Raw genomic sequence first — 12117 nt, forward strand, 5'->3', positions numbered from 1 at the left:
CCGTGGAATGGGTGTTACTGATTAACTCGTAGATAACATCGATTTAAACCGAGGCAAGAAATACTGCTACACCATAAAACTGTCAAAGCAACAGTTAACCTACAAAATATTGTACAAAGTGTCTGTAAATCACTCTATCATCCTTCATAAAATAATTTGTCAGATCTACATAAGAATTACATGAAATCGCAACATTTTATGATAAACTAATCTAAAAATATTTATCGAGAGAAATAAAAATAAGGTCATATAAAGACGAAACGTTAACTACTTAATTTGTCATAGTAGGATCATAAATAACAGAACAAATTTTATTTGTCTTATGTACTAATACTTAATAGAATTCACAAATTTTGTTTACCTTTAAATTGTGCAAATTGTTCTGTTATTTATCATCATGCAATAACAAACAAAGTAATCAACATTGTATTCATAAGGTACTTTTTATTTTGTTCTTACATTGGGTTTTGTAAATTTACGACGTGAAAATTATAAAAGGCCGTCAACTTGAAACCAGTAAAAAAGCTAAATCCATACCAACGTCCATTTCAACACTACACGTAAGATATTATGAATGTTTTAAAGAAAAATACGAACAGATGCAAAACTAAGTAAGATATGTCTTTCTTATTGATTTTAATATAATAAATCATCTGGTGAATTTTAATAGATTTATGTATTCTGTACCCTGCGTACAGATTGGTGAAAACGAAAATCCTGTAACTTAGTTAATATGTCCCCCAGTGCAAGTAATAACAATACATTGCAGATTTACACTATATCTATAAGTATAGATTATTCTGTTTTAATATAAAACTCATATGTTGATTACCGAAGTTAGAATAAACGTTTAAACTGATCTTTTACAACAATAGTATGTGATGACCTTATTACTTGCTACCTAGTTTAAGCTTGTTACCTAATTTGGGGCCAGTTGAATAATGAGGAAAGAAGTCTAAACGAAGGCAATCTACGAGGCACACTTAGACCAAATACCGTGGTAATCTACATATTATGATTGTTGGTCATAATAATACGACCAACAAACAGGCAGATCATATACCAATGATGCATTAGTTATTAATACATCGGGTGTATCAAAAGCTTCTCTTTATCATGCATGATAAATTACATGCATTTTTTATTTTTTTAAGTGCAAATGAAGAATTTTACTTCAGTAATTGAATCGAGCAGGATTGTTTTGTGTATAAAACCTTTTACATCTCCTCTAAACTGGGTGCTTTAGTGCTATATAAGAGATTTACAACCCTACAGTGTGGTATCAAATTTTAAAATTCCTAAGAAGGAAGACAATTATGAATATTAGAGGTCTCATGTTTGATTCCGTAACACTGAGTTTAGCATTTTATCTTTGTGTAAACCTTGGATATAGTACCAATACACACCTTCTATATAGTAGTTAGAATCGAAATTTCCTTTCTCGCACCAAAAACTTTAATTTGAGTTACCTATTTGAATTAGATATCACTCGATGGGTCATTCCATTTAAAATCATTTAGTTTTAAGCCTCCCCCCCCACTCATCATCCCATTTTCAAATTCATCCAAATCCAAAATATTCTCAGACTATGTTATTACTATACACAAATAGGTTTCACCATTCTCAACCTATCGATGGTTACTGCTAGCGGGGAAAGTATTCTGATACACCTGGTATATGTCTGCATGGAATATTGATTAAAACAATCGATTACTCGATCAACACGTGATCGCAATCGTGAAAAATATAGGAGAAAGGTCGAATGGTCTAGATATTCTAGACATTGCTTTTATTAATCAACAAATATAACAGTTAAATATTTTTTTAAATAGTTAATAAACTACCATAATACTACCTATATTAAAACACATAAACATTTATTTACATACGGCAATTGTGGATACGAATAAACTAATACTATTATTGTTCATTTGGATTCAACGTTCTACATAAAAATGGGACATCTTAATAGTAGGACATAAAATGTTCCCTACACGTTCCTTACCGCCAATGTTAATTTCGCTATGTTAATAACCCATTATCTCAGGAAAATAATGAAATATCTTTCCCAAATAGTTACCATGGGAATCGCAATAATAATGATGGCACAGTTTAAAAAAAACCCAAGCAGCAATAATCCAATCCACCAAAAAACATGTGCGAATTTTTTTATAACTATCTATTTTTAAATATGTTTTGAGACATTTGTTTTAATTTGTATTTTTTAATTAATATTTATCAAAATAGTAGGGTTGTCGTAAACCCATATTATAAATATTTTGAAACATTTTTAAGGTGATATCTTAATTAGCTTCTGAAATAACGGATCATTTGTCAACGAAAAAAGCATTTTTTTTGGGAAACAATAAAACGAGCTTTCCAATGTCATAATCCTGTTCTTCTTTTGTTTCTTCGTCCAGCATTTTCTACTTTCTTTGTGTCCTGGTCAGCTTTCTTTCCTCTTTAGCCGCATGTTGGCATACTTTTACAGTTTTTATGATTCGCTGCCGATCAATGGTGTGGAGAGTTTTCAAGTTAGGTCCTGGTTTACACCTAAATGTCTGAGCACTTTTAATTCTCCCTGATCATTATATGTAATCATCACATTAAAGGTTCCAACTTTCAAGGTAAGCAATCTAATAAAGTTTATTTTAGGAACTCTTGACCACAACACAGAATTAAAACTGTCATTAACGTTCTGCGTGCGGCCATGCAAACAGTTTTTAAAAGGTCAGGGTTAACCAAGTGCCTTATGTAGGCGTTATAACCTCTATACAGCAGGATCCAAGGCATTCTTGTGAGTGTACGTTTTTTTTCCTTCTTGGTTATTTTATACTTACACCATGACTAGTTGCACATCTCATGGCGTGGATTGTCATCAGTTGAAGCTTTGTGAAAAGTTTTCCCAAACTTTTTGTTTCATTTATCCAGGTAATTCTTGTTCCTTGTAATGGCTAGGCCATAATAATTTTGAAGGGTATACATTACAGTCCTTGTGAATTTTGTTTCCCACCTCCAATATTTTTCCGTCACTCAAAAGTTTTCCTTTAGGTTCACGCAGCAATTTTCTTAACCATCCACCCATCTGCTTTTGAACATGGTCCACGCATCCAACTTTTGAATTACAAATTTCTCTCCATACGGCTTAGCGCCTACCTCTGTTTGAAACCCCTTAGAGTCCCCGTCACCATAGGTATACTAAATAAAGTTGTGTACTATTAAACAATTAGATACACGTTTAGCCAGATAAATTTAGAGTGCAAACAAGTGTTAAAGAATTTACACATGTTATATTATTGCTTAAGTATATGTTTTATATATCAACGCATTCAACGTTTTAAAAAAACGTATTAAAAAAGAAGAAAACGAAATATTTTTCTTTAAATTTTGAAAAAAGACCACGTAGTATTAAAAAAAAAGAAATCAACAAAATATTGTTCTTAAAATTTCGAAAAACCACGTACATATTCCCCTTAAGTGTTAGAGAGCTTCTTAGCCTTGACTTCGCATGGTAAAATAACACATCCTTTACTTCACTTCTTAAAATAAAATAACGTAACAAAACTAATGGGGCGTGTCTATTTATATTTTACCCACATGAAAATATAAAATTGTTCATTCGTCACATCTGTTGAACAAAATTGTGTATTTCATATAGTGCAATAGTCGACCTGGAAAAATTTACAAACTTATCACTAAGTCGTTAGGAGCTCGCCATGTAAAGATAACACCAATGTTGAACCATAAACAAAAGTCAATCAGCAGTAAGCACGATTACGCCAGGGATATATATCTTGAGGAAGACATCGGTTGGTAAACCTGTTGTTGTACAATGCCGTGTCGAGGACACTTTCTTTTCAAACTCATTCACTTGTCCAAGTGATCAGTGGCTGCCAGTCGGTCATGCCTGAGAGCGGTTAGGCGGTTAGCGTCACAGTCGTCTTGTAGTGATCAGGTGATAAGCGGCGGTCGTCTTGTAGTGATCGGTGATAAGCTGTGGAACCGACATGGTTGTCCATACACTGGATTTGTTGGCGGTAAATATTTTAACACAATTTTCTCATGTTACAGATTAGTGATAAAATTGTGGGAATTTTTATAACTCAATACATAATATTTGCTAGTAACAGATTAAATATTTTTACAGTTATTATTGTTTTGTGGTTAAAGCCATAAAAATACAAACCTTTTAGTTTGTTAACTCAGTAATTTTTATTATATCCAAGTTAAACTTGAAAGGAGCAGAGTCTATGTTTTAGTGACATTTAGCAGATATTTGTTTATTATTGCGGTCTTCAGACAAATTTAATTCTGAGAAAAAAATAACATTTGGAAAACGAAAACTATAACTTACTATGTGTGTATAGATTAAACACAAGGTTTTCTGTTTATTACTAGTATATTTTCCAGAACGGATACTACTAAATAAAAGGCATACTATTCAGAAAATAGATCGTATACGATAAAATTAGATAATATAATAATTCTCGTAAATTACGATAAAGTGATAATTTTGTGATGTTTATCTTTATAAACTATTCTACAGTACAAATCTGCTACATGGAATAGGAACTTCCTCTAAACTGATGACAATTTACTTAGTTTCAAGAAGATGAATATGTTGGTAGACAAATCCTACATTTAGTAATTAACCTTTAGCTCTTCTTAGTTATAACCGCTCGTCTTAAGATATCATGCAAGATTGTAGAACGGCAGTATATAAATTAGTTTGTATAACTGCGGTCGCTGTTTATGAATGCATGGCTGGTTTAGTATAAAATAAAAATAATCGAAAACGTTAGTGTATGTTGAGTTTATTAATAAAGACTTTCTCAAACACGTAATTAGCACATTTTAATCAAAATTACTGAGGTTTGGACCATTATCTATTGGTCACCATCTGTTCTACAAATACGGTCACGCGTGTTGGTTTAGTACAACTAACTAACGTCTGTACTCAATGTACCGGTTTTTTCCCAGAAGTCCCCACCTTAACTTTAAATCTTTTTGGAAATATGTGTGATAATATTGCCTTAGAAGAATTTAATGAAGAAATTTACCTACCTCTATGCCAAAAAAGAGGCGGAAGAGGCTACTAAAAATTTGGAAGAGGATGATTGAGTGATATCTCAAATTGATGGTCTTCATTATACAAAACCAAGTACGCCAAGAAATGGACTAAATATTCTATAGAATATATATATTACTCAAGGAATTCGAACCCAGCGGGGTGGAGTTACATGGTATACCATATTCTACAACTAAGCTGTATATATTAGGGATTGAAACTATCGCAACTTACGTTTTATTTTTTTAATAATTTATTTATTCATCAATCTTAATTTTGTCTCCTTCAAAGTAATCCCCATTATATACTTACTATACACTTGTACCAGCGTTTCTTCAAATCCCCGAAGCACTTCAAAAACTCGTGGTATTTTGTGATCTTGTTTAGCTCCTCCTTCGATGCCGTCAAGATCTCGTCAATCGTAGCGTAGCGTCGTTCTTTCATGAGCCTCTTCAGTTTCGGGAACAATAAAAAGTCATAGAAGACCAAATCTGCGGAATACGGTGGTTCGCGGCATCATAAGTGTTTTTATTTCGGTCAAAAGTCGCGTACAAGTAACTATGTGTGAGCAGAAGCGTAACCGCGGTACAAAAGCCAATTTTTGTTCTTCAACAAATCTAGGCGTTTCTGGCAGATTGCTTCGCGCCTATTCCGCACTACTTGCAGATAATATCCCTTATTGACAGTTCTACCCTGTGGCAAGAGCTCATGATGCAACACACCCTTGCAATCGAAAAAAGCTGTAAGTAAAGCTTTCACACTCGACCGAACTTGGCGCGCTTTTCCGGTCTTGGCTCGTACGCCAGCTTCCATTGGGATGATTGAGCTTTGGCTTCTACGCCATAAACATAAACCCATGATTCGTCACCGGTTGCGACCCTTTGGAGAAAATTTGGGTCATCGCGGACAGAGTCCAACAGAACATTAGCAATGGTAATGCGCCCCTGTTTTTGTACGAATTTCGCGACGACCCGTCTCAAGCACATGGTACAAGCAATCGATATGTTCAGGTCATCGGTAATGTCTCTAACAGGGTTCAACGATTGAATAATACTATTACTATTTACTATGTTACTATTTTGTTTACTTCGTCAATGTTTTCGTCTGTTCTTGACATGCTCGGGCGTCCTGCACGCTGTTCGTCGTTCATATCTTCTCGGCCCTCTAAGAACGTTTTGTACCACCGATAAACGTTACTTCGGTCTAAGGTAGCTTCTCCAGAAGCCACAGTCAGCATTCAGAATGCGTTCGCGCACTTTATTTCGTTTTAACACAAAATTTTATACATATGCTTTGAACTTATTTGAAGTTAGAGACATGTGTACCAACATAACGCCACCAAAAATTTAAAAAACGAACATACATAACTCACGAAAATTAAAAAGTCACGAAATTGTTTTAACAGACCTCGTACAATTTCCTTATAGCTAGTACTGAGATCGTATGAATACGTAGCTTCGAGCCAAACAGTAAAACAGGAACACTATGACAGTCACATGCCATGTATATGGAACTCGGAAAGGTCCGGTGTCTCCAGAAGCTCACAAGTATGGTATGCCGAAGGAGTGTAGAGGCTAGTGCTTCACGAGACAGAACGTTTACAGGCTGGAATCTTTCAGGAAGTTACAGAGGTCAAGGCTTCTCAGTGGCCGAAAGCTTCCACAGGTTTGGAGCTTCAACAGACTGAGAACGTTTAAAGGCTGGAAACTTTTCAGGAATTACAGAGGTCAAGGCTTCACAGTGACTGAAAGGATTCCAGGGGCCAGGAGCTTCAAGAAACTGAGATCTTTTAAAGGCTGGAATCTTTCAGAAGGTTACTAAGGCCAAGATTTTCCAGAGGACTTGTCAACTGTAAATGGATTTATATCTGCTTTCAGGACTCAATATTGCTTTTGATAAAACGTGCGTTCGATAAAGTAACACGGAAACACGAAACGTGTAATGATAAAACCGCTTGGCTAACGAGTAAAAATAATAGGGTGTTTTAGATAGACCAGGTGTGCCCATATCAAGGTGATAAAATATTATAAGTTATTTTAGGATTCGTTACAAACGATTAATTATTTCAAACGATAACATATTGAAAAGACGATTGCCATCATTATGATTATAACAAGATACCGAGACATTTCGAGAACGTGTATCTACTCCCATATTTAGGTGTAAAACCTAAATAACGACAACCACACAAGCATTAAATGATTGACAAATAAATTGACACATTGTATTATGCATTAATTAATAATTTTATAAGAAAACTGTGCGATCACGAACGGTAATGTACGTAAGAATTGTAGCACATATAGTAAATATAAAAGTAGTCGACATCTCTTCCGGCTTGGGCGAGTAAACGAGGCTCTTTCAGGATTATTAGAGCACCATCGTTAACGATATATTCAAGATGTCAATAAATTACAGTGTTAATATATGTTACGTTTGTCGTTTTAAAACCCGAGATTAATATTTCTTAAAAGTTAAGAGCTAAAAGTTCAAATTGTATAGCTTTATTCAATTTAGAAGGTATGGTTTCCTAAAGATTGTATACACATGGACGGTAAACTAAGCAGTAAAGGTCAATACTTTATATAACACTTCTTACTTATAAACTGACAAATGATATGGTAAAGCTATATAGTAATTTATGAACAACTGACCTAGTTATCAATAACATTAACTCGCCAGCGGATCTGTTGGTCTCTGAATTGGAGCAAGTATTATTCAAATTCGCATAGTTTGTATGGAAATTGCCTGTCATTTTGACGTAAATTATATTATTAGAATATCAATTTATTTTTGGCTAAGCATTCGCGTATCCTAACTTTTCTCAGAATATCTTAAAAGCCGATAAATTTGACATTTGAAATGCATGCATATTTTGCCATCACACAGTGCGCTTCCAGAATTCTTCTTCTGTACGTCTTCCTGTGTGTCTGTCTGTCTCCCACAGGACATTTCGAAAACTAATTCAGCTGTGGAATCGAACTTTGGCATGAAGCATTTTTCTACAAATGCGAGATAAATTTCTGTGATGGCCAATGTTACCGAAGCATGTCACTCAGGGGGCCATCACTTAAGTACAAATTGGGCTATCATGTTGGATAACGGTGCATGACCCCCATGAGATTTGGCTGAGCATCAGTGAAGCTTAACTTTCCTCAAGACATTACGAGAATAAAATATCTGTAGCCTGAAACGTAATTTTTACTAAGACAAGATTGAGTTATATGATAGTGCATGTCTCTCAATTGAATTTGGCTGAGCGTCATTGAAGCTTGAAGAGCTGGAAAAATTTATTTTTGTCTGATTGTCACTCTGCATGCCTGGCTCTGCATGGATTTCTCAAAAATGAAATAGGCTACAAATTTGAAATGTCTCATGCGACTTTAACGAACCCTATTCTGTGACACGTGCTCTGGCATACTCCTTCCTACACTGTACTGGTATTTATTATAAAGAAGTATTGGTAATCTAGTGCATAACTAGCCGTTACCGTGTATTATAGACATTTCCCATAGCAGTATAAAGGAAGAGTGTAGGCCATTCATATACAACGTCAATCCTGCATGCCTCATATAAATGATTACCACTAGAAGACAGGAGCATATCGGAATATATGCCGTTTAACAGAAGCTACGACCGTATACCTTCACGCCGAGTGTTATGGGAAAACATGACATTAATGCCTGGTGACCGAAATGCTATTTAACTATCACAAATCGATTTGTTGCGCTCGCTAGATTTCTCGGCTTGCAGACTCGGGAAGACTCGTTGGTTGATGAAGCGGTCAAATGCCATATACGCATTGACATGCTGAACTCGGCTCCTTATATTCGCATTGCATGGAATTGGGTTGTGAAAATCGATACAGCTCACTTTAATTTGTTATATCATATAAAATAATTGTGAATCTATCAAGTACGAGTATTACAATAGCTTAAATCAATCATCGTCTACATCGATAATAATCGCATTCCATGTTTTTTTCCGCGGCGGCTTTCCTGATTTTAACTGGAAAATTCACATTGATCAGCTATGTACAAAATTAAACAGCTGCATTTTTCTCTTAGATATTTATATGGATTCTTAAAATGGTATACTCGTATTATGGTTATTTTTCCACTACTATCATATGGTATCCTCTTCTGAGGAACTTCATCGCCTTCCTCTTTCAACCTGGTTTTTAGTCTGCAGAAAATGGCCGTTAAGGTGATTTGTGGTCTCGGGAGCCGGGAGAGTTGCCGAGAAGTTTTCCCTCGTGAACATTTCTTTACCCTTCCATCCTTATTCATAAATTCACTTTGTGTGCGCTTTTAAAAACCTGCCATATTTTCCAGTACATATGCATCCTTATTCTACGATTCATAACCTGTCGTATGGTTCCAATGCATCACCATGAATTCTTACAAAAACCCGCATATCTTGGGCAAAAATATTTTGATGCTCTACCAGACTATATTAAAAGTAGTGAAACCCTTTCATTACATAAAAAGACTAAATAATTATCTCATGAACAGAGTCTGTTGTACCTTGGAGAAATTCTTGGGAGGTTTGTTTCTGGAAGTTTAAGCTAATTAAATTGTATTTTTCAACACCCATATTAAATTTTTAAGATCTGATAAGTTTGAAACGGCATGCATAAATAATATTATATGTAATACTGTTTGTAAATATATACGACAATGTTCCATGAAATTTTGTATTGATAAGGAACAATAAAAAATTTGTTTTGATTTGAATGCTTGTAATAGGGACATAGACAAACATTCTTCCAGATGACTGTGATAATTCCCTCTTCCCCATCTCCGCACATATCACGTATAATTTCATTTGGCCTTCAGAGATCCCAGTGAGGACGCAACTGCAAACGCTTAATTGTGTGAAAGTCCCTGTAACGATTGAGTGTGGTGAGTTCTCGAGGAAAACTCGTTTGCGGAAGTTCAGTATTATTGTTGTCAAAAGAGAGAAACTGGTTGAATTTAACAAAGCGGTTTCTTGCTCAACAACTAAAATAACATGAGTGTACATGCAGGATTCAATGAGATTTAGTGTAGTCCATCTGGTACATTCTGTTAGTTATAAAAAGGCCTAAGTTTAGCTTTTAGAAAATTTCCATTATTAAATTGCGAACTATTTCAAAATCCAAAATCACTTGCCGGAAGCTTATCTTTCAAACTTTAACTTTAAATTGTGTTGGAGAATTTAAGAACGAAAATTCACGGTTTCTTATAGATATCAACAGTGAGTTTGCGAAATTTAAAAAAAACATACCCACACACGCACACGCGCGCATTTTGAGTCTTATGTTCCTAAAAAAGCAAAATATCCCTATTAATAATTTTCTCAAAATCAAAAATTTCGATCAAAATTTCCACATTTAAATCCCAATTGTTATGTACACCAGTGATACATTCTTAAAATCACTACTTAAAAAAACGTTTCAGCGAGAACAATATTCTGAAAATAGTAAACGTTTAAAAATAGCAATCAAAATATAACAATATAACGTTTTTAACAAGACTTAGATTGTAGTTATGTTAGATATCCACATGAGGACACGATCAGATTGCAGTCTCGAAACGTAGTGTTACTGATTTCTTGTATCATGGAACGACAAATGTCCGGAAAATCCTAATTGAAGTCGTTTAATACCTAAGCGTTGGTAAATTATGGTAAATATGGTAATGTATTACGTTACAAGAGTGTTCATTGCAGATTACAAATTTGATAGTTACATTATTTTATTTTCAGTTACAAAGAATGTACTGAGTATTTTGTAAATCAAGAGTTTTGTTGGGTTATGGGTCTCACAGGTTTGTAACTAATATTTTTACAAAATAGTGTCATCAAAGTATTTTTTATCAGCTGGATAAAATGCAATTCAGGCAGGGCTGTGTTGCAAGATAATTGGTTTAAGATAAGATAACCAGGTATCGGTCCCCAATCCCGTAACATTGACTGACCTTGAAATAATGTACAAGTCCCGTAATCGTCACTATTCGAGTAGTAAGTAATTAACGATCTCGAGTTTGCATCACTGTCATGCGATGCGAGAATTTTATTGGCCGTTGGATTAGACATCGTTATCTTTACAGTCCAGTAGGCTTGTGAGTTTCATGACATAAACGTCGAGTAAATTTACTACCGCTCCTTTTAAATGCGAGTATCAAACAGAAGATTGGTTTGTTACCAACCTCACTCAACAACCTGTTTTTTCAATATTTAATGCTTTTAATCGCCAACTGTACGGTCATATTGAAATATATTCTAAGCCTCTTTACTCCGTGATCTTTGTATCGTAGAATTTTACGAGTTGTCCTATTTAAAAGGTATTTGTATCCAACAATTCAATGTCAGTCTTCCTGAGATTATGAATTGTTATTAGATCACCCAATCTTTTTGAATAATATACTCAAACTATCTTCATGTTTCACTAACGTAATATTCTGTACAAGTGTCACCTATGTATGTTTTCCGTTTTAATAGTACAGTAGAACCCCTCATATCCGGCCACCACGGAACCGAGCCCCTGGCCGGATAACGATTCGGCCGGATAAACCAACCTACAGTACACAGCACTTGACGAAACAAAACAATTGTACTGTACTGTACTAACCGCACTGGAAATAATCAACGAACTGTTTACAGGTTAAACCTATTAGCTCAACTGAGGACAACACAGGAAAATGTAAACAAATAGATACACCAAAATAACGCAAGAGTCGTGGGAGACTAGTGCGTGCAACTGCGCGTCTGCAAGCCGTGGTAAATAAATTTCAATATTGGCTTCCGGGAAGTGGCCGGATAAACCGAGGTGCGGTAAAAAAACCGAGGCCGGATATGAGGGGTTTCTACTGTAATATGTATATTCTGTAAATATGTATATTCTAAGGAAAATTAGATTGTAACCCTTGTCCATAAACTTTCTCGGTATGCCACCCAAAAACAGTTGCTTATCAGTTTGACTTAAATTTATCATTAAAATTATGAACATGATTAGGTAAAAAATTTGTGTTGACTCTGAGAATGTAAAATTTAACGTTACACACACA

At 34.8% G+C, this 12117-nt stretch overlaps 1 protein-coding gene across 3 annotated transcripts in view; it reads left to right on the forward strand.

Moving 5' to 3' along the window:
- LOC124357998 (peptide transporter family 1-like) overlaps window positions 1-12117 on the forward strand; it is an 81684-nt gene that overhangs the window by 36811 nt on the left and 32756 nt on the right. Inside the window, exon 1 of one of the 3 annotated variants that reach the window (XM_046810229.1) lies at window positions 3835-4037. The exons of the other annotated variants lie outside the window; for them this stretch is intronic. Coding sequence (XP_046666185.1) covers window positions 4008-4037 — 30 coding nt within the window. The 5' untranslated portion in view covers window positions 3835-4007. Of the gene's footprint in view, window positions 1-3834; window positions 4038-12117 lie in introns of those variants that run through there. 3 annotated transcript variants of the gene reach the window in all.

The sequence above is a fragment of the Homalodisca vitripennis genome, chromosome 1, assembly GCF_021130785.1.
Source record: "Homalodisca vitripennis isolate AUS2020 chromosome 1, UT_GWSS_2.1, whole genome shotgun sequence".
Taxonomy (NCBI): domain Eukaryota; kingdom Metazoa; phylum Arthropoda; class Insecta; order Hemiptera; family Cicadellidae; genus Homalodisca; species Homalodisca vitripennis.